The 24138-nt window shown below is 46.3% G+C and overlaps 1 protein-coding gene across 4 annotated transcripts in view; it reads right to left on the reverse strand.

Annotated features, from left to right (window-relative positions):
• Positions 1 to 827: 827 nt before the first annotated feature.
• The window catches only part of SYT12 (synaptotagmin 12), an 80327-nt gene continuing 57016 nt past the window's right edge, over positions 828 to 24138 (reverse strand). For all 4 annotated transcript variants that reach the window (XM_078858996.1, XM_078858998.1, XM_078858999.1 and 1 more), the window contains exons 2-8: positions 17870 to 17909; positions 10911 to 11107; positions 9330 to 9767; positions 7803 to 8018; positions 4491 to 4608; positions 3042 to 3175; positions 828 to 1887 (exon numbers count right to left, since the gene is read on the reverse strand). In XM_078858996.1, coding sequence (XP_078715122.1) covers positions 1708 to 1887; positions 3042 to 3175; positions 4491 to 4608; positions 7803 to 8018; positions 9330 to 9767; positions 10911 to 11107; positions 17870 to 17909 — 1323 coding nt within the window. In that variant the 3' untranslated portion in view covers positions 828 to 1707. The remainder of the gene's footprint in view (positions 1888 to 3041; positions 3176 to 4490; positions 4609 to 7802; positions 8019 to 9329; positions 9768 to 10910; positions 11108 to 17869; positions 17910 to 24138) is intronic.

Genomic DNA, 24138 nt, shown 5'->3' on the forward strand with positions numbered 1-24138 from the left:
CACGCCGTTGGAGCTCAGATGTGCCAGTGCAAGAGGTGTAGCAGTGTCACATTGCAGCCCCTGCTTAAAATCCCTGTTTAGCAGGCGACTGATAAATGTATCTTAACCACTGGAAACCAAAACAATGATGTGACCATGGTACTCAGCAAAGGCCCCCTCTTTAAAATAATGGCTTTATTCACACACACAATGAGGACGTTCTCATGAATACTCTAATGCAGGCAGACCCTGCACATTGCTATTATGGCTTGTGTTTGGCAATTAGAGAATTAATGAAATGTTGTTTGATTAAATTATCACTCGTGCACTTCATTTGGCTTTGGGTATTGCCACTTGAATTGTTTTCTTTCCAATCGTGTTGTGCCCGATGCGCTGAGTGCACACTGCCCAACCACTGTACTATTCTTTGTCCCTTTGTTTGTGATTAATGCATACAAGTGATAAAAAAACTAGGGCTGCTGTAATTGAATGTCACCAAAGGAGTTGTGGAGCAGCACACGCCCGTGCTTATCACAGCACCTCGGGAATACGTGGAATTCAGGTTATCATTCCCTTCGTTGCAACTGTAAAATAATTGCCTTGCTTTTTGCCCTCTTGCTTGCTAATGAGTGGACATTTCTTTATGTCACGTGGCTCGTATGCGGCGTCAAACTGTGAGGCCCTCTGCCTTGTGGACTCCGGACAACCCCTTGGTGTAGTGGTGAGAGTTGTCGTTCTTGAATGCTCCGTGTGTATGAGAAGGCAACATGTATCCTGTTGTTCCTTCTCTGATAGAAGTGTGAGCAAAGTTGACTGATTAAAACGTACACTGCAATGTAAATGGACGATTTGGAATGGGGTAAATTGTAATGCACACAGGGTAACTGATGGAAGAAAGTGAAAGATGCACAAACGGTAACTGGGGAAATGAGCAAATGTTAATTATATAGGATTAGAACTGGGCCATCTGTTATCAACCATAAAGTAGTGACCAAATTAACGAATAAATCCTAAACTCGCATTTAAAGTGGACATTTTCGTAGGTAGTGTTGTTACAGAACATTTTATCTCCAGTCACACTTAACCAAGTCTGTGTTACAATACATTCTTGAAATCTTCAATGGGCTTTGTAGAATAACATCACTGAGACATCAGCTGAGATGAGACGGTATTTAAAATCAATAAAAAAAGTAATCTCGGAGTAAAATTTAATTTAAAAACAAAGGTTGAAAAGTTACCGCTGGGATTCCGTCGTATTTTATGTCATTTTCTCGTATTAGCGAGAACGTGAAAGTTCGAACTAATATCATTGCTCACTCCTGGCTAGACACCCTTGCAATAACACATTGGACTTAAGTTATTACCAGGGACAAAGTGCTGATGGCGAGTTTCGTGAGTCTCTGCTTCGTTGCACTCGGGCGTGAGCAAAGCCCACCGAGCAACGCGCGGGTGTTGGGCAGGGGACCGCAACGATTTACTTGCGATGCGCTCGTCTCTTCGCGCCCGATGACGAGCAGTCCAAATCTCATCCCGACCCACACCGCCCGAATCATCAGCGAGTCTCTCGGGGGATGCGAGACGCTGTCGTTTCAGCGTTCTGGCTGCAGGTGGTATCTCCCCTTGGCGATCGCGTCTTCCCGACGTGCGTATGAACGACGGTGGGCGCTGAGTGTTTGGGTGGTTGGGTGGTGGCTGGAGCCGCCCTGTCCCCTGGCTGAGCGCTGTGGCTCATGCGTGGGATTTACGCAACGGGTGCCACATGGACACGGGTCTGCGCAGCGTGGCCAGCATCTGCTGCCAATGAGCGAGTGCCACCCCTGAGCTCTGTGGGCCGATGACCGCGTGGCCGATGTTCTCGGCTCTCGTGCCTTCACTGTGGTCAGCCACCGTCACCCGCAGGGAGATGTCCTGCATGGAGGGGGAAAAAAACGTTGGTAAAATGTTCAAAAAGCCGTGACGATGACCTTCATGCTACGCAATGAAAATCCTAGTGAGATGACAGAAGAGAGAATTTTATTGTTTTATATTTTTATTATTTATTGTTTCCCTTCTACGTGACTTAACCGAAATCTCGATTTAAAGCTTTCGTGACTGCAGGAATTCATCTTCTTGGTTATTTCGGTATAGTCACGTTGAAGGAAATAATAAAATAATAAAAATAAAACATAATAAAATAATTCTCACGACGTTTCGGCCACAACGCAAGTAGCCGTCCAAGAATATGGATCCCTGCAGGCACGACAGCTTTAAATCAAAAGAAGAGATATCGACAAGCGATAGAAATGCAGTGAGATAAATATAAATAGAGCTGGAGCGAATGAGAGAAAATGCATTCGCTTGATATGTTTATCACGGTATGAATTGGAGCTGATATTTGATACACCACTATTTTTGTCATTAAACCCAGCTCCGACCCTCAACCCTGAGCTAATTGGGCCCTACGCCTTGGTTTGGTTTACTTACGTAGAGCACCACCATTGATGCTGCTGTCCAATTTGCACACCCATTGCTCGACAAAAGATAGCCCTGCGTGTGATTGCGTTCACACTGACCAGACCATCGACCACGCAGTGAACCACTGTGGAAGCATCGAGAGTAAACGGAGCACTCCACCACACATCACCTGCAGCCATCGACCCAAGCCGTTTCCTGGCTGCGAACTAATCCAGACACAGACTTTCAGTTGCTATTCATTCAACCGCACCTCCTATTCGCACGGTTGGCTACGTACGGTGCGAAAGAAGTTCAACATACAGCCGTACATAAGAGAGAGAGAGAGCGCTATGGACTGGTTCCAAACAATGTGAAAAGATATTTGATGTGCATGAATGAGCAGCTTATAGCTTTGAGTGACCGGTCTAATGCAGAAGTGAATCCAGAAATCGCCCTATGATATCGTCTTCCAGGGCCATACCCAAACGTGTGGTGCCTTCCTCCCCCGCCCCATCTCCTTGTGTGCTGCGTTGGCCCTTATAGGTGCTCGCAAACACCACTCGACGCAATAGTCTGTCAAGCAGGACGGGGGATGCGCGTCCGTCAGCGTCAGAAGAGTGCTCGCTCGCCTGCAGTGTGCTGGCGGGCACGGAGAAGATGATGGCATCGTTGTAGACGGGATTCCTCTCGTCTCTCTTGGTCACCGTCTTCTTCTTACTCACCTTGCGGCCGCCCTGCAGCAGGTACACCTTCACGAAGGGGGCTGCGTGCAGCAGGGCAGATGGCAGACGCAAGATAAAAAAATTAACCCGTAAAAAACAAAGTTTTTCACTATAAATCCTTTATATGCGTGGCATCGGTTTTATTTTATTATTCATTTCTGTTTTTCTTGAGTAAGAGTTTCATTTTTATCACATTGGTATTTTTAATTAAATATGAAAAAAAAATGATTGCCTGCCACCATTAAGCAATTGGTAATTAAATATTTAAAAAAATTCCTAAAAAGTGTAAAGTTATGGAAATTTTTTTCACGAAAATAAATTGTCACGCACAACGAGTTTGTGTGCAAAATGTCAGCTCGATTGGATCACGGGAAGTGGGTTAAAAAACGACCGAAAGATTTGCACGGTCGTAAGCGCGCAAGCAATCAAGTGAACTTAATATAAAGAATTTAAAAATATCTCCCATACAGCCTTGACATACTTTTGGGGCAAACGATGTTAGTGAGCACCTAAGAAGGCCGGAACGGCACACGAGGGGGTGGGTGGCCAGCACCACGCCCGACCCCCTTTGTCTCCCCAGTACACACAGCGCCAGGTACTCATTTTGAGGCTGACTCGACCTAGGGGAGGCCCAGGACCGGTTTAGATTATCGTCACTGGTGTTGGCAGTAAGCGCAGCGCGTTAACCACCACACTACCGCTTCCCAGGTGGCACACACACACGCACACGCGCACACGGGTTCGTGTGGATGAATGGATGGGGTTACCAACAGCACAACATCATCACTCATCACCTTCCCATCATGCGCCACGCTGGTCAGCGCGAGTTAGTGAAGGCAGGAGAGCAGAGAAGCGCCATGCACCACTCTCCGCCGCTCACCATCAGCGTATAATAACACACTATGTCACACGATTTTTTGCTTTTGTGACCGGGACTTTACGTGAAGGAATGACACAAATGCACACGTTTTGTCATTGAAAATAGGTAGGTTTCAAAATAGCACTGTCCTAGTCACAAAAGCAAAGTTTGTGGAGAATAATAGCCATTTTCTGTACTTTTGAGGCATAGGCAATTAGGAAATAACACTTACTACCTAGGAACAAAACATTAATAAATGTGTTACACAGCGTTATTAATAGAGTGGATTATTAACTTTGCTTTTGCGTCCTGGTCACAAAAGCAAAGTTTGTGGGGGAATAATATCAATGTTCTGTACTTTTGAGGCATAAGCAATTAGAAAATAACACTACCCAGGAACAAAAACATGTTATTGTTACACATTGCAATCAAAAGACATCGCACACGTCCGTGATCAGATGCACGCATCGCGAACGTAGGAGAGAGCGACGCCTCACCGCCACTCTCTCGGCCTTGGGGCCACTCGAGGCCCTTTGCCTTGACCACCACGACCGTGAGACGCTCCGCCGTGGGCAGGTAGCTGAGCGAGAGGAGGACCTCCCCGCAGCACTCCGCCTGCACCGCCGCGGAGTCAGACGTCGCCCACGTTCCTATGATTGCTTTTTCGTTGCTTTCATGGCTTTATTTTGGTGATTTCGAAAAGTGTATTGGTTTAGCCATGTTTTTTGTTGTAGTACAGAGTTAGACTGATGGCCTTAATCTAAGTTGTCTTATGGTTGTTGTTGTTGTTGTTGTTTGACTTGCATCCCACTGGGATTTTTGCACACAGCGTTGGTGTACGGTGTTTTTTTCTGCAATATTTTGCTGTCTTTTCTTGGATTTTCTGTTTGCACTCAGTCACATATTCACTTTAAGATGTTTTTTTGTTCATGTTTTTGTTTTTTGTTTGTTGCGGTTGCACCCGATTCAAGAGCCGAATGGCTCACAGGGCTATACCTAATCAATGAACTTGAATAAATGAACTTGAATAAAATGAACGTCGGCGATGACAAGGGGGTAAACGTCAGTCGGGAAAGTTTAATTGAACACGTAGGTTTCGATTTAAAGCTTTCGTGACTGCAGGGATTCATCTTCTTGGTTCTTTCGGTAAAGTTACGTAGAAGGGAAGTAATAAAATAATAAAAATAAAACATAATAAAATAATTGTCACGACGTTTCGGCCACAACGCAAGCAGCCGTCCTCAGGTGAAGAACAGGTCTGTCATTCAGACTCTGTCTTATCGACAGACCTGTTCTTCACCTGAGGACGGCTGCTTGCGTTGTGGCCGAAACGTCGTGAGAATTATTTTATTATGTTTTATTTGTATTATTTTATTATTTCCATTCTACGTGACTTTACCGAAAGAACCAAGAAGATTAACACGTAGGCTTTCGCGACCAATATTATTCATAATATAGGTTTTTGGGTCAGAGCGCGTTATTTATAAATGTGTCGTAACCCTCCACCACCCGACACGGCCAAACAGTAAAAAATGTGTCACGTTTTTCAAAGGACAAAATAATTCACTTCTTTAGCACCGGTGTGCTGTAGAGAGAATCAACAGCATTTTAAAATTTGAGTAGTACGACGTTTCGCTGATAATTATCCTGGAGAAATCCGATGAGCTATGAAGCTCTTTATTATATTTTTCTCACCGATGTCCAGTAGGGGAAGGGTTGGAAAGTTAGAACAACAAACAATACGAAAAACAACCGATAGGAATGCAAAGTATAGGAACGGTAAGCGAATCACTAAAACAAATGTGTTGTTAGTATTTACGTCTTTCAAGGAAGCAACATCCCAAAGCACGCACAGTGTCTCAGCTTGTAGATGATTAACCTAGGCTGTGTTCCAGGCTGACAATGTTTAAAGTTATGTTCATGAGAAGAACAGACGTTGACGTTACGGTCAGACGCGCTATTATAGCACTTTAGTCATGTCCCTGGAATGTCACGCAATCACTCGTATGATTACACATACTATCTTGTAAACTTAATAACTCAAACATTTACAAGTATTGTTCAGTTTTTTTTCATTTGCCTTTTCCTCCAGTGCGCAAACTTGGTTGCATGCAACTGAAACGCTTATTCGTGGACATCTGCAACCGGTTACGAGCGGTTGATGAACCAGTTGCGTCGAGCAGAGGAATCCGCTGAGTGATTTTTGGTCGTTGAAATCCTAAACGCGCTCTTTAATTGTCTTGTTGCGCAACTGCTCGCTCGGATGCGGACAAATAAAATATATCAATATTGGCCAGAAAGGGTAAAACCTATTGTTACTTTTCATACTTTGACACTGTCAAAAGAGGTCCCATTTTGTAGTTGCTAACTCACGAGCTATGAATGCTCTGATAGTGGAATTGTCTTTGTGCTGTTCGCCTTCTGGCGTTCTCTGGCCTGGCACTGGTGAGACTAGGCCATAAAGAAGGCTGACTGGTGTAGGCCAATTAGTTTAAAAGACAATGCATTTATTATCAGAGTGTGTTTGTTTGCATGTTCACCACCAGTACCGCGTGTGGTTAATGCAGACTTGATTCCTTGTCAAAATGTTTCTATTTGGTGTTTGAACATCTTAAAAAAAAATTATTTTGACTTAAAACTTTCATAACTGCAGGAATTCATATTCTTGGTTCTTTCGGTAAAGTCACGGAGATAGAAAATAACAATAATAAAATACAATTAAAATTACAAATTTGAAAAAAATATAAAATAATAAAAGCAAAAATACCAAATAAAAATACTCAAATAAAATTATCAAAAAAATACATTTTATTTCACTATTTTTTATTGTGTTTTTTTTGGCTTTGATTATTTTCAATTTATTTTAATTTATTTTTTGATTTGCTATCTACGTGACTACCGAAAGAACCAAGAATATGAATACCTGTTTTATTGCCAGAGACTGTAAAACCGATTATTTTTCAAGTGCTATTTTGTTTAACCAGGTGATAATTCAAGAGACCAGGATTAGAAGTCTCAGTGGCAAGCGTGACTGGGGGTCACCAAAATGACAAGGGCAAAACAGATTAAATTAACGTACAGCAAATGGAGCTAATAAAATATCTGAATAAAACCATATGCGTCATGTGGTAATTGTAGAATATTACATAAAATAAATCAATATTCTCGACTGTGTTTGTGTGATGGGTCATCAGCCTCCAATCCCTTTTAGAACAACATTAGAATTCAGTAGCGATGCTCTTGCCTGTCTTTTTCGCGCGCGTGTGTATTTAAAAAAAAGAAACCTGTGCAGTTTTCGCGCACACGGTGCAACCCTTGCTCACATAACGCCTCTTAGTTTATGTCACCGCACATTGATTCACTTGCGTCCGGGAAATCGGAAAAACAACAAAAACAATTGCGTCGCACGAGAATTAGACAGTACAGCGCGAACATATATCGATGCTAAATAATACATTCCCTCTCGCGAAAGTCGAGCAGTTGCAGATGTTGATTAAATTTCGATTTAAAGCTTTCGTGACTGCAGGGATTCATCTTCTTGGTTCTTTCGGTAAAGTCACGTAGAATGGAAATAATAAAATAATAATAATAAAACAATAATAAAATAATTCTCAAGACGTTTCGGCCACAACGCAAGCAGCCGTCCTTGAGAATTATTAAATGTTTTATTTTTATTATTTTATTATTTCCATTCTACGTGACTTTACCGAAAGAACCAAGAAGATGCTGTTGATTAAGTTACGCGTTTGTGAGAGCGATCTGGCTGCGGAACTGATCGTTCACGTGTGGGCATTAGGGACGCAGTCCACCTGGCTAGAGTCCTGCAGGTAGAGCCAGGTGCTGAAGGGCCGCACGGAGAGATCCAGGTCTCCGAGCCTCAGCTCGGCGGTCCCCATGCTCAACTGGCGGCCGTTGTTGTCCAGACCGAGAGCGGTGAAGGCGAGCGTCGTGTCGTCCGCAGCAGCCGCATCCAGCGGCATCACGAGACGCTCATCGAACGGCACGGACGCGGCGCTGTGGTGAACCTGCACACGCGCGCGCGGGCACACACACGGGGGTCGGATCCTCGTGCGGTGTCGTAGGAGCAGAGCAAGCTGTCGACTGTGCCACCCTGGGCCATTGCGCTGGGCGCACAGGTGCCGGCCACCGTTGGACCCGTTTCATTAGTTAGACTTGTACACTTGTACACCACTTATTTAAGATTCCTATATGTTGAATGTATGCACCTTCCTGCCAAAGTAAATTGCTTGTCTGTGCCAACTTTCATGGCGAATAAAACCCTTTCTGATTCTGATTACCTTGCACCAAGGCCCATGGGAATCTTGCTATGTCGCTGTGAATTTGGATGTTGTCTTAATCTATATATATAAAATCGCAAATCTGTCTGTCTGTCTGTGTGTGTGTCTGTGTGTCGCCGGACCATACGCAGTTTCATTGGACGGCGGTTGCCCCTGGCAACGGGTAACGACGCATTCGCTGCGGGGTGGACTCCATTTTTAATTCCCGTTAAAAATATGCGCACGCATTAACACGCGACTCTGAGGTAAATTCATCAAAGTTTCACGTCCTCTTCACTCCCCCCCCACCACAATGTGTGCAATTACTATTATAGGGTCGGTAGATAATAAAATTATAGCGATTACACAGTATTATTGTAGCGCGGGGGGGGGGGGGGTAACGGCCCCGGTACCCAGCCTCAGCCGGGTGGGCAATCTAGGCGAGGCCGGAGGCTCTGCACGGTACTAGGCCTCGACACCCCACCACACTATAGGCCGTACATATTACTGCACAGCGGCCCAGGAGATCGTGGCTGGGGGGGGGGGGGGCAGGGGTAGCAGCCCATCTGTGTATATATGTAAGGTTATTAAGAAATATATTTTTCACCCGGGCAACGCCGGGTACTTATGCTAGTATTAATATTACATCTGTTGTGGGTTGCTGTTGGCATGAATGACGCGATATCAATTTAAACATAGCATTTATGGCTAAAATGTTCATCGAGTTTTTTTTTCTGCGTTGGGATGTTTGGCCAATTCCTCAGGAGAAAACTGGAGAAGCTGCGGAAACCCCCACACATGGAATGAAGCTCACATATTTCTCTCCACAAACGGAATAACAAAATCCATAGCTGCTCTGCCATCTCCTCGCCGCATCTCAGCCCAAGCCTACAAAATCACAGCATCTCACGATGGTCGTGGCCCAAAGCCATGAGGCTGGGTTATGTCCAGCGGGCCAAGAGAGTCGAGGTCGAGAAACCCGGCTCACAAAAAACCACGGCGGGTGGTAAGAAGAAAACCTGGGCCGGCTCCGGCCACGTCCCGGTGAGGGCCCCCCACCTTGGAGGTGCACGCCACGCGGTTCCCGGGCCTCAGGCCGAGCTGCACGAAGCAGCGGTGCACGGGGACTCCCTCGGCCTCCCCAAGCTCCTTGCCCTGCAGCAGGGTGACGGCGAGGAGGCCCGCGCGGGCCTCCATCTCCACGCACACCTCGAGCTGCGCCGCGGGGCCCTCCGAGCAGCCGAAGTCCTGGCCGATTGACGACACCGAATTGAGCGACTCGGCCGAGAAGGAGCGGCCCATGGAGCCGTAGCGGCCGAGCGAGCCGCGGCGGGACAAGGAGCTGTCGAGGGCGGTGGAGCTCAGCTCGCCGACGACGTCCGTGCCGTCGTCGTCGTCGTCTTCGGCGGCGGCGGGGTCCAGGATGTACGGCGGTCCCCCGTCCACCACCCGCACCGCGTGGTCGCGGGAATGATGCGCCGGCTTGGCCGCGTGGCACTGATGGCGCAAGACGCGGTGGGAGACCGCGGGGAGGGGATCAGCGCAGCTTCGTTCATTCATCACGAGCCGCATGCTTTAAATTGGCGGGTCGTTGGTTGTGTATTTGTATTCTGCCCGTTTGTTTGGACGAGTGGGTCAAATAAGAATGTTGATGATGACGACAATTGATTAAAAACCACGATACGTAAGTTTATGATTAAAACGATGATGATGGCAATGCACAGTTCTCGACCACGCTCTTAACGATGGTAGTGAAAATGTGACAATAACCTGTCAGTGCATTGCGTATTTATCGTGGTGATGAATCTCCTGCGTGTGGTTTTCGCAGTGATGCACGTTATGGCTCAATGGTGATCATTTATTGAATGGTAAAATAAAAAAAACAACCACACAGCATTGAATTTTGATTTAAAGCTTTCGTGACTGCAGGGATTCATATTCTTGGTTCTTTCGGTAAAATCACGTAGAAGGGAAATAATAAAATAATACGTGACTTTACCGAAAGAACCAAGAATACACACAGCATTGCTCAGAGGTGTTTCCCCACTTCCACCCCGCCCTCCATCTCCCTCCCCAACTCACCTTCCCAAACCCACATCCCCCCCCCCCCCCGTTCTCCCCACCCCCACCCCCCACCTTTCCATACCCCACCTTCCCCCCCACCCCCCACCTTTCCATACCCCACCTTCCCCCCCACCTCCCCCCCATCTTCCCCCCCACCTCCCACCTTTCCATACCCCACTTCCCCCCCCACCTTCCCCCCCCACCTTCCCCCCCCACCTTCCCCCCCCACCTTCCCCCCCCACCTTCCCCCCCCCACCTTCCCCCCCCCACCTTCCCCCCCACCCCCCACCTTTCCATACCCCACCTTCCCCCCCACCTTCCCCCCCCCACCTTCCCCCCCACCTCCCACCTTTCCATACCCCACTTTCCCCCCCACCTTCCCCCCCCACCTCCCACCTTCCCCCCCACCCCCCACCTTCCTCCCCACCCCCCACTCCCCACCTTCCCCCCCACCTTCCCCCCCACCTCCCCCCCCCAACTTCCCCCCCACCCCCCACCTTTCCATACCCCACCTCCCCCCCCCCAACTTCCCCCCCACCTCCCCCTCCCCACCTTCCCCCCCCCCCCACTCCTTACTCTCTGAGCTCCGGAGGCCCACGCGCGCCCGTACTTGGCCTCCAGGTATCGCCAGTCGAAGTTGGTGAAGGGGGCGGCCCGCGGCGTGGAGGCCCCCGAGCGCCACAACTGCCAGAGGTTGGCGGCGGCCACGAGCACGATGGCGAGCGCGCCCAGCGCCAACACGGGCGCCTCCCAGCCGCCCACCTCTCGCACCACTGCGGTGGGCATCGCACACACGGACGTGGAGTCAGAGCCGGCCCAGCCACTAAGCGACCCTTGCAATTGCAAAGGGCCCCGTGGCCAGCAGAGGGCCCCCTAGAGTCACTGCTAGCTAGTGGGTGGAAAAAAATCATACATCAAAGGGGCCTCCAACCAAATTTTGCTTAGGGCCCCCAAAGGTCTAGGGCCGGTTCTGCGTGGAGTCGTGGACAAACGAGCGTGCTGGTGCCCACTCCCCTCCCCCCCCGACGCCACTCACATGCCTCTCTCCACCACCAACAAGGGGATGTCGAGCTGATGAAAGTGTTGGCCATGGTAATGTGTCATATTCTTGGGTTTTTTTCGATAAAGTCACGTTGCCTCCGAAACGTCGTGATTTTTTTTATTACTTTTATTAATGTTTCATTTTTTTTACCTACGTGACTTTACGGAAAAAAACTAAGAATATGAATACTTGCAGTCACGAAAGCTTCAAATCTAGATTGGTAATGTGTGTAGGGACGCTGCGGTGGACTTGCCGCGTCTCTCCACGTGGTCCCGTGGATTTTTCTCCGGGTCCTCCGGTTTTTTCCCCTCCACATTTAGAAACATTGCGTTCAAAGTATTTGGCTGCGATATATTTCCCCGTGATAAGCTACTTGTTTGAGCGATCATTTGTGGCCAGGTCGCTTCTGAAAAAGAGCTGTGTAGCTCAGTGAGTCTTATCTGGTAAAACAAGACGTTGTTAAGTTTTATTTACGTATATACACCGTATGTTGAACTTGTTCCGCATCGTACGTAGCCAAACGTGGTAATCGGAGGTGTGGTGGAAGGACAACAATCTAAACACAAAAATAAATTCTAAAGAAATACGTTTTCAATCTAGATGTAAAAGTGCATAGCTCCAGTTATTTGCGTTCCAGACAGCCGCAGAAGCGCATCTGAAAGCGCGCGATGCGGTGACCGTCTTTGTTCGATGGCGAAGCCAAAAGCCGCTGCGAGGATGACCGGAGTTCGCGTGATGGTTTATACTCCTTGACGAGATCATCAAAGTATTGTGGTTCATTTGTGGCAAGCACTTTGTGTGTGATGAGTACGACCTTGTAATGTCGGCAACCTTCATTCCTCCTGCCAGATTTCACAGCTGTTCCTCAATCAACACCTCATCACCATCTCTCCGATCCATCCACCTGGCAACTGGAATTCTTTCATGCATCGCTTGAACTGCGCTCTGTGTTTACACTCGAAACTTAACCGTACTATTTGTAACCCCTGAACAATGGGGATAGTATAGCAAGTAGATCTATTGATGAGCTGTTTCGTGTGGGTTTGAGTGTTTCCCCCTCATGTGTAGGCTTTTATCCAGACCTTTGTTTTCCTCCCACGAGGGAAAAAATACGATAACAAATTGTAATTAAACAAATCATCCAAGTAGGGCCTTTTCTGTTATTTGGTCACATTTGTTGGAATTCGGTTCCTCAGAGAACCTCAACGATGGGTGGCCTTCGTGAACTCCATCAGCAACGTTATAAATATATGATGCATTAATACCCGTGTGCAAATTGTTCTCATGAATGAATGATGAGTCAGATTCTCATTTACGCTAACGGCTTGAAAAGGGACATTCAAATGTGCTTAGAAAAAGGGGCAAATCCCGACTCGCCAATAACTTGGGTCGTATAAAATCTGGACCTCGCAACAAAACGCACACAACCAACAAAACAGACCGCACGCGTGCGTTGCCGTGTGTCTGTTATGGGCCTCAACGCGTGACAAAACAAACCGAAAAAAAGGTCCCCCGTATAGCCTTAACAGACTGTTGGGGCAAGTGCTGTTAGTGAGCACCTATGAAGGCCGGAAAAGTACACAAGGGGGTGGGGTGGCCAACACCACGCCCGACCGCCTTTGTCTCCCCAGTGGCGATGTTTACACATCGCACCAGGTACTCGTTTGAGGCTGAGTCGACCTAGGGGAGGCCGAGTATCGGTTCAGATAATCGTCACTGGTGCTTGCTGTGAGCAGGAATCGAACTCGGGTCGCCAGGTTCATAGCGCAGCGCGCTAACCACTACACTACCGCTGCTCACACACACACACCACGTCCTCTATTCGTGTACATAAAATAAATGCAAATAACCCATGTTGATGAAAAAAAGCCAACTTCCAACATATGAGGCTTTCAAAGGGCGCTTCGATATTCACTGATCCCAGTGAAAATAACACGCCGATGCTTTATGGGGTGTGTTTTGAGAAGAGCTTATTTTGACAAAGCGTTTCATGTTTGAATATAAGCGGCAGGTGTCTGACGGTACATCCTCATGCGTCGACGTGTTCCAGGTTTTCCTTTGCCATGCCTTGCAATTTATATTTTTCAAAGACCTGTCCGTTATTTTTCTCCATCGCATCCACGCACGCCTTGCACGGTTATTGGCCAAGAGCTTTCATAGCTGCACGCTGACTTAAAAACGAGCGTGCCCTTCAAATGTTTCAACGCAAAGAGCTCCGTTTTGAAAGCGCATCAAATTTAAAATCTCTACTTTCAAACAGCCCCCCTTCTCCCCGTGGAAATTCCAAAATGCTAATATTTTAAGTGGTGACGCAGTGCACGCATCCGTTTTTTTCACGTCCGACGATCAACAATGCCATGCGGTTAATGTTCAGTATTCTTGAATTGAGGGTGGAGCGGTGGTGCAGTGGTCCGTGCACTGAACTGCGAAGCCAGCGACCTGAGTTCGATTTCTGACCCCAATTGGCACCAGTAGCAAGCTTATATCTGAACGCCCTGAGCCTCATTTCACAAAACCCAAATTGCCCAGCATGGTGAAGCATGGTTAAACAACCTCAATCCACATGGCATGGGGAGGCCTTCATCCAGCAGTGGATTGTAATGAAATGTTTTTAATATATCATAGTTTCATTACATTAACTCATAGGTGATTTCGTGTCATAGCCACAGTGGTGTCTGAAACAAACCCTGGTATGTGCTGTCCGAAAGAAAATTCCAATAAAATATTGTCGTACCCAGTTTCCGGGCCTTTATTTCACTCGCTCGATTCAAATATTTGTTTTATTACAAAGCAAAAGGGACTTGCAATTCGTATGGTGAGATATTAGGGTATTTTGTTCTCTACTTCAGGTCAATGAACTGTGCATAATGACAATGATATTTAGTTTCAGATGCTACTGCCTCACACACCGTAGCGCAATCCACAAACACGGAGGCGCGTTTATTATCACTGTTCTTCTTGGTTCTTTCGGTAAAGTCACGTAGAAGGGAAATAATAAAATAATAAAAATAAAACATAATAAAATAAATCTCACGACGTTTCGGCCACAACGCAAGCAGCCGTCCTCAGGCAAGCAGCCGTCCTCAGGTGAAGAATTCTTCACCTGAGGACGGCTGCTTGCGTTGTGGCCGAAACGTCGTGAGAATTATTTTATTATGTTTTATTTTTATTATTTTATTATTTCCATTCTACGTGACTTTACCGAAAGAACCAAGAAGATGAATTCCTGCAGTCACGAAAGCTTTAAATCTAAAAATATCATTGTTCAGCCAATCTCTTTATGGGTGTTCATACATCTAAAACCACTGTTTTGTTTCACCCCGCTATTACGAGTGCAATTACATTTGCAAACAAGGAAAGCTGAATCGCAGGCAAGCCTCTATTAACAAACGATCTAAACAACAACATACATTCGTCGAAGCGACGGAATATGAAATTATTTCTTGGCGTTAAATAAACGCTTCTTATTGATTGATTATACTTGTGCAGCGCAGCTTTATTATAAGTAGCTCTAAATGTTGCCCACAAAGGGCCTCTTGCTTATGTCAGTGATTTTTTACTTATTACACTCGGTTAAATAGACCATGAAACGAAAATGCGATGGCCGATAAAGATGCAAAAAAAATGTCCCGTCAGGAGACGCCAAAAACGCTGCTTTCACCTTTCGCCGTCCCTTCTGAAGGACGGCGCACACCTAAGTGTAACTCCTAAGTGTGCTCTACTGACTCATGGTGGACACACTCCAAAGGAGAAACAAATTATATTCTTGGTTCTTTCGGTAAAGTCACGTAGAAGGGAAACAATAAAATAAAAAAATATATAAAACAATAAAACAATAAAATCCTCACGACGTTTCGACTGCAACACAAGCAATCATCATCAGGTGTGAAAAACACAGCAAGATTTTTTTCTTGCTGTGTTTTTCTTACCTAACGATGATTGCTTGTGTTGCAGTCGAAACGTCGTGAGAATTGTATTGTTTTATATTTATTTTATTGTTTCCCTTCTACGTGACTTTACCGAAAGAACCAAGAATATGAATCCCTGCAGTCACGAAAGCTTTAAATCAAAAGAGAAACAAATTGTCAAGCCAGTCCAGTTAGGTGAACGAGCCCGAACAACCTTTGATGTACACTCGATTTATCACTGACAATGCCCTGAAAATGTATTCCCAAATTTTCATCAGAATGGTATCAATTCACGTATCCCAACAGTTTCATTCAATAAATAAAGTATACATACATCTCCACTGATAATTGGTTTTTTACCATTTTATCTGGCAACAAAACTGACACCTTTTTGTACAAGGAGTCATGTTTGCATAGACCACAATACCTGCAGTCGTAATGCAAACAAAAAACATAACTCTAATAATGTATGCACTGTCCTTGAAATTGATTGGTCCACACCCGAGACAGCTTTTCTTAGAGCCTAGTCTCACATGGTGTTGGACCAGATGACGCCAAAAGGCGCACAACTCAAAGACAACGCACCATCAGAGTATGAGAGCTCGGGGCTAAGCATTTACACCATCGGAACCTCATTTGCCAGAAGAAAAAAATATGAGAATTGTTTTTTTACCCTTTTATCTGGCAACAAAACTGACATCTCCACTGTTATGATAACGTCAACACGAATGACAGCCGAGGCACCGGGGTCGGTTAAACCCACCGTGTAGCCAGTAGCTTCCGGCTGCCGGTAATCCGTTGGCACAATTACTGTCGGCAGCCAAGAGCCTTCATTGCTACGGCTGAGGTCAACCCGAGGAGCCACCACACCATGCGCATAATGGCTTTGTTACTGCTCCAAGTCATACATTTATTCTAGATTTGAAGCTTTTGTGACTGCAAGGATTCATATTCTTAGGTTTTTTCGGTAAAGTAACGTAGGTAAAAAATTAAAATTAATAAAAGTAAAATAAAAATCACGACTATCAACTCCCCCACCTATAAACTGGCTCGTTTTTTGTCTGAAATCCTACGGCCTTTCACTGGAAAAACCACCTCTGCGGTACTAAACTCTACTGACCTGGTATCGACAATCAAGGGGATTGCCCTGTCCCCAGACGACCTGCTTGTCAGTTTTGATGTGGTTTCCTTATTCACCAAAGTTCCTGTACCTGACACCATCGCAGTCTGTCAGAAAGACAAGTTTCATTCAGATGCTGTCTTTCCGACAGCCCTGTTCTTCACCTGAGGACGGCTGCTTGATTTGTGGCCGAAACGTCGTGAGAATTATTTTATTATGTTTTATGTTTATTATTTTATTATTTCCCTTCTACGTGATTTTACCGAAAGAACCAAGAAGATGAAACCCTTTAAATCGAAACTCAGGGTGTCAAATTCACTGCATAGTGAAACAAACCACTTCGCTACCGCTCCATCCAAATTGGTCGTTCATGAAAATAGTTTTGTGTGCGTAAAAGGTAACCACCTAAAATGCTGTCTGATTTTAGATGCACTTAGCAGCTAATTTCTCTGAGATATTTCAGTGGAAACAGCCCCAATGATGCCCGCGCTTTGTGTGTCTTTGACATCTCCGACTGAACCGTCCGTCGGGGATGCCTCGGAGTGTTCCCCACGCGTGTCCTTATAGATCCGCTGGCTTTTTGCGCAATTAAAACAATAAAATCACCAGTTCCATCGCAAATCCACCCGCGCGCTTTGATCGATACCTAAAATAAATATAAAAGCGCTCCACTGGGACACGGGGGCCCAATTTATTTATCGCGTCATATTCGATTCCAGTCAGGGTAAATGAAGATGAATGCTGAAGCCCGCGCGTATTGTTACGCAACCCTGCTCTCCGTGAAGTGCACCGAATCACCGTGCCGAGCATATGAGCTCTTTAAATCACCTGTCTTGGCAACACCTGCCGTAAGGAATTATCATGGCCAGACCGCTTGGATTCAGTGTTAATTAACTGACTGTAGCAATCACTAAAGCAACCCAAAGTTGTTTTGTCCCCTGTGCTTTAGAGCAAAGCTGTTAAGATTTAAATTTGTTTTCCTTCCATGCAGCGAAGCATCCCCGCTGTTTTTTGGCAATTGCTTTATTTGCTTTTGAGGTCAGCGAGATTTCACTTTTTAAACGGCACGCACATTTACTGTCAACTCGCAAGCGGTTGCATTTTCCTTCGTTGATTCGATCTTCTAAATAGTGCGTATAAACGCGCACGTGAGTTATTTTTTACTTGTGCTGTGTACGCACACACATGAGCATGGCCTGGGTGTTTGGGAAGAGCAGCTTAAGAAGTGAACGATACTGAGCGAACAATAATCTCTTTGTCCTGGCTCACAGCCTTCGCGCTAGAGGGTGGATGGTTAGGAGTGCATGCACGTACGTTGAACCTCTTTCGCACCGCACGTAGCCAACCGTGATAATCGGAGGTGCAGAGGGATTGCGGTGGGCACAGAGAATGAAACAGATGAAGGGTGCCGTGCCTCCCCTCCCGTCTCGCCCACACCCCCCCCCCCCCCCAGGCCGTTACGTACCGGTGGACTGATGAAGCCTCAAATCCATCTCCAGGGATCCCTTCACCCGACAGCGACACAGGAAGAGGCATCTCGGGTTAGTGGAGTGAAGCACGCACATTGTGCTGCACGTGCGGTGCACACATTACACGTAGGTGCACAACGTGGACATGCACATTGCGAGCGCAGACGCACAGCTGCCTGCATTATACGCGGGGTTCATCATCATCACCATCAGCAGCAGCCATGATCAATCCACTGCTGGATGAAGGCCTCCCCCAAGCCGTCGCCAGCTCTCACAGTCCTGAAAAGTAGCAAGCCACCTCGCACCTGCGTTGTGGGCCGAGTTCCTGGCTCCATCCCTGCCGTGGGCAGTGCTCGCACGCTCTCAATGGGTAGTGGGGTTAGAGTTCAAAATGCAACGTGCGCTATTGTGTATACAAATAGGCTCGCCGCAGCACCCGTGTCATTGATAAAACGCTGCCTTGTAATTGTAAAAGACGGAATATAATGAGCTCGTGTGGTTGTTTTTTAAAATCCTTTATATTAAGTTCACTTGCTTGCTTGCTTGCACGCTTACGACCGTGCAAATCTTTCGGTCGTTTTTTAACCCACTTCCCGTGATCCAATCGAGCTGACATTTTGCACACAGACTCGTTGTGCGTGATAATTTATTTTCGTGAAATTGTTTTCTCCAAAATTTTCTACATTTTAGGATTTTTTTTAAAATATTTAATTACCAATTGCTTAATGGTGGCAGGCAATCATCTGACCCATAGGTGGCAGCCATCTCAAGCCAGAGGACGAGAGGACTCTAGCCGCTACGCATATAAAGGATTTATAGTGAAAAACTTTGTTTTTACGGGTAAATTTTTTTTGGGTGTGCAATGGCTCTGACTCGGTGCGCTTTTGACTGTCTCTGCGGTGAGCGAATCTGAGTTGCGTGTTTGTGGTTACGTGACCACCTTCGTGTGCCACCAAGCACGTTGTTGGGCATTCGATACACACACACACACGCAGACCGGTACCCGCGTACACAACACGCAATAATCATCATGTACATCGTAACAGCTGGTCCTATACAACGTTAACGGAAGATAGATGACCCTCATATAACACCCGGTTAGAGGCCATTGAGACTAACAGGCTCTCTTTCAAGGGAGAAATCTAATTATATGCCCCCATGTATTACTAAAATAATTGCTTAATTCTTCACTGCCAGCAGGTCTCCAACATCGTGGAGAACTATTTCCATGGCAGTCGACATAATTGGGATGCACTTACGAACTCGGCGACAGCTCGATTCCTGATTGCAGCTAACATCAGTGGGGAGTGTAATCGGAACTGGTCGTGAGGTCCCCATTCACCAACTCCCACTGACCAATGTGGTGAAGTATGGTCACACAACACCCACGATTGGCATGGCGTGGGAGGCGCTTAACGAGCAGTGTATTGACAACGAGTTGAAAAGAATGATTCGTATTACCGTCGTTATTATAACAAATTAAACAGAACAACCCCTCTCCCCCACCTCTCTTAAATTGTTTAGTTGCGTTGGGATCGTGTTCCGCGAACTGTCGCCTGGATGAGTGAGCTTCGCAGCGCGCACTAACGAGCTCGCGTGTTGCTGTAATAAAAGCAACAACCAGCACGGTATAAAACCGGTCGTTCAAATGCCGCGGAAAATCAAAGTGTCTGTAGGCCCTCCGATGAGCACGGCTGGCTACGTACGGTGCGAAAGAAGTCAAACGTACGTTCTTTAATTCGAGAGCCGGAATTTGCGGTCGTGCGGCCTCATGCCTGGTTCGCGGAGCTTGGATGTGCGGTGGTTTGCGTGAGCCACCCACCATTCACCCCCCCACCACCCACCCACCCACCAGCCAGCCCCCCACCAGCCACCCACCAGCCCCCCCACCAGCCACTCCCCCACCATCCACCCCCCCAACAGCCACCCCCCCACCATCCACCCCCCACCAGTCACCCCCCCACCATCCACCCCCCCACCATCCACCCCCCCCCACCAGCCACCCACCAGCCACCCACCCACCAACCACCCCCCCACCAGCCACCAACCCACCATCCACCCACCACCCACCCACCCAACCAGCCAACCCACCCACCACCCCCCCACCACCCCCCCACCACACACCCACCCAACCAGCCACCCACCCATCACCCCCCCACCACCCCCCCACCACACACCCATCCACCAGCCCCCCCACCAGTGTTTGTGTGTTTGTGGATTTGTGTGTGTTTGTGCGTTTGTGTATTTGTGTGTGTATTTGTGTATTTGCGTGTTTGTGTATTTGTGTGTTTGTGTATTTGTGTGTGTTTGTGTATTTGTGTGTTTGTGTATTTGTGTGTGTTTGTGTGTTTTAGGTGATCTGTTTACCCCCCTTGTGCTTTGCGCTACTGTCGTGTGTTTGTACCGTTTGTTGTTGCAACCTTCTTACCCTGTGCCCCTACTGGACATCTGTGAAATAGAGCTTTCTAGCTCATCGGATTCCTCCGGTATAAATACATATTCTGATTAATGTGGCTCTTCACAACATTCAGCTTGAATTACCTGCCTGCCCATCTTCATATATCTCGCTTCGCTTTCGTCAGCTGCCAAACGGCGGCTGACGATGAGGCTACACAAACTTCTTTCACTCCTTCCATTATTTTCGTCACGGCGATTGATTCCTGTGGAACTACGTTTTATCTTTTAAATCTTCCTCCTTCATATGGATGGCCTCTGTTAGTCTCCGTTATTTTTAGTTGCCTAAACCAAAGACGTACGTGTCTTTGTATCATCATCATCATCATCTTCAACATTATCATAATTTTCACCACTTTAATGTTTAATATTTTCATTGCATCATCATCAGCAGCAGCCATTCATCAAATTATCGTTGCGAAAAGCACAAACATGGCGTTGTCATTGTGAGTAATTTAAGTAACCATTATCGTAATCATGAAATCACATCTACAAGCATGTTATTCAATCCTCATCATCAACACGATGAAAACAAAGTAGTATCATCGCCATCATAACACACGCGGAGTATTGTCTGATTTAATCATGCTCATCATTATGAATCCATCGCGGTGACGCTAACGTCATCTGCCCAATTCAAATCCAGGCTCAAGATGTTTCCTCGGCGACTATCGCCGTCTCTGTTCAAGTGTCAAAGTCAGCACATCCTTGTCCAGAGACGTTTTAAATCAGATCGCTTCATCTTTGGAGCGTGTGTGCTTTATTGACGAAACCCAAATGTTAAAACATTTAATTTCGCATCTTCATCATACAGCCGTCTCTTCTTCACCATACCACCATCACTTCTTCACCTCTACCATCACTTCTACACCACACTAACATCTCATCTTCACCACACTAACATCACTTCTTCACCACACCACCATCACTTCTTCACCACACTGTCATCACTTCTTCACCATACACTAACATCTCATCTTCACCACACTAACATAACTTCTTCACCACACTAACATCACTTTTTCACCACACTGACATCACTTCTTCACCATACACTAACATAACTTCTTCACCACACTAACATAACTTCTTCACCACACTAACATCACTTCTTCACCACACTGACATCACTTCTTCACCATACACTAACATCTCATCTTCACCACACTAACATAACTTCTTTACCACACTAACATCACTTCTTCACCACACTAACATAACTTCTTCACCACACTAACATAACTTCTTCACCACACTGTCATCACTTCTTCACCATACAGCCATCACTTCTTCACCACACTAACATCTCATCTTCACCTCTACCATCACTTCTTCACCACTCTACCATCTCATCTTCACCACACTACCATCACTTCTTCACCACTCTAACATGACTTCTTCACCATACTGTTATCACTTCTTCACCACTCTAACATCACTTCTTCACCACACTAACATCACTTCTTCACCACACTGTCATCATTTCTTCACCACACTAACATCACTTCTTCACCACACTGTCATCACTTCTTCACCGTACGGCCATCTCCGTGCCATTTTTGCACTCTCCTCCGAAAATAAACATAAAATTGCTCTTTTCCAATCATCCTCATGCGTGTGTCACCCAATGTGTGTGGTGCCTTCATGTGCCAATGCATTTAGATACATAAACCCAAATTGTATTACTGTACATTATAATGTATCATCTACAGTTACTACAACTCATTATTATCATCATCATCAACCTGCGCGGAGTGATGTTGCTATGCAATCAGCCCGTGTGCAGGGGATAGATGGATTGTTCCATCACTTCGGCTACCACATGCTGGTTTTCACGCTCAGGCACTCCAGTTTTCACGCTGAGCACACCTCGTGCGTGAACGGGAAGCCACGTTCGTGGGTTCACATCTGTCCCCCAAAGGCCCTCAGCCGTTTCCATGAAGCATTATCATTAACACTGCACGCCTGAGCTATAAAGCTGATGCTATCGATGCCTCGGTGTTTATTTCCCGGAGAGAGCCGCGGTATTTTTTGCATTTGTATGTGCGGGCTGACGTTGTGTGCTTTGACAGGAGATTCAATGGCCCGGTGCCAATCGCTGCCCAAAGGAAACCCAAGGGCATTGGCCAAGCGTCGCGCATAACTCTCCGCGCGCGTCTCTACACCGAGGATCTTTTACGGGGAACGGGCGATCTTACCTGTGTAATTGCACCCGGTCGTGCTCGTTCATTAGCTAAACACGGCCTCGACGTGCAAGCGCCAGCGCTGGATGTGTGGTTACAGAGGGCACCGTGTGTGTGCATAGCCCAGCCCAAGAAAACTCACTCCTATGGCAGTCTGGCTCCTGGCAATGCGTGGCACACTCGCTGAGCCGTAGGCTCCTTTTGTGGCCATCATCTACAACCGTGAATACCACGTCACGGCTGTTTGGTGTCTTTTTTTAAATCCTTTATATTAAGTTCACTTGCTTGCTTGCGCGCTTACGACCCTGCAAATCTTTCGGTCGTTTTTTAACCCACTTCCCGTGATCCAATCGAGCTGACATTTTGCACACAGACTCGTTGTGCGTGACAATTTATTTTCGTGAAAGAAAATTCCAAAATTTTCCACTCTTTAGGAAAAAAAAAATTCATATTTAATTTAAAATACCAATGTGATAAAAATGAAACTCTTACTCAAGAAAAACAGAAATGAATAATACAATAAAACCGATGCCACGCATATAAAGGATTTATAGTGAAAAACTTTGTTTTTACGGGTTAATTTTTTTTTATATATATCACCGATTATACCATCGGTACACAACGATAAATATTTCCATCAGTGCGTGCTGCCTGCTACGACGCATGGCGCAGAAACGTGGTCGTTCACGAAATAGGAAGTGGAACAAAAATCGGAAGAGGAGCACGTGGATTGAAGAACGCGCAGTTTAAATACGCAACTCAAACTTAGTACAGTTCGCTGTGGTGAGGATCATCGGCAGCCAAGGAATGGAACGTGTCTAAGAGTGTGTCTGCCAAGGAGATGGAGCAACACAATCAGTTCGTGATACAGGTGCTAGGCGGATTGTTACATTGCAGGATCGCAAGAGATGGCAGCGACTTAGGAAAGCTTTCATCCAGCAGTGGAGTGGCCATGGCTGATGATGATTATTAGTATCGGCATCATGTCACGCGATGAAGAAATCTCGATTGGAACCATCGCAGTAAGCAGCGCACAACCCCTTATTAGAGAATAGCCTCTTGGGAAAGGATATCATAGAACTACTACTGAGGTTCCAACAATTGCCTTCTTTACAGATAACTGTGCAGAGTCTCACATGCCCTGCTGTAAAGGAGTTTGTCATGTGACAATCATTTTTTTAGAAGCGAGACCTGGACATATACCAACTTAAGTAAAAAGACATACATGAAGGTTTGTTTGTAAAGGAATTGGTAAACAGGCTGAGAACAAAATTATGAAACATAAGAATAGGTTTTACCCTTTCTGGCATTTCTTATTTTTCATCATTTTGGATACTGGCAAAAAGGTCCCAGAGTAAGCTGAGAACATTGAACTGGTTCAATAGAAAGCCTTTTTTTATTATGGTGCATGCATCCCTGTTTGAATTAAGTTTCTAACCTTGTTCATTTGTTCTGTCATCCATGCATTTCGTCTTTCGGTCTCTCGATGTGAGCCCAGAATTTTGGAACTGCTCGCTCAGTGCTCTGAGCCATGTAGGCCATCTCAAAACAACCCGTTTCTTGTTTGGAGTTTAAAGGTCACTCTGTCTCCTCTGCTGCCCCCGCAATATGGAACTTCCTCCTCCCAG

Source organism: Lampetra fluviatilis, chromosome 8 (genome assembly GCF_964198595.1).
Source record: "Lampetra fluviatilis chromosome 8, kcLamFluv1.1, whole genome shotgun sequence".
NCBI classification, from domain to species: Eukaryota; Metazoa; Chordata; class Hyperoartia; order Petromyzontiformes; family Petromyzontidae; genus Lampetra; species Lampetra fluviatilis.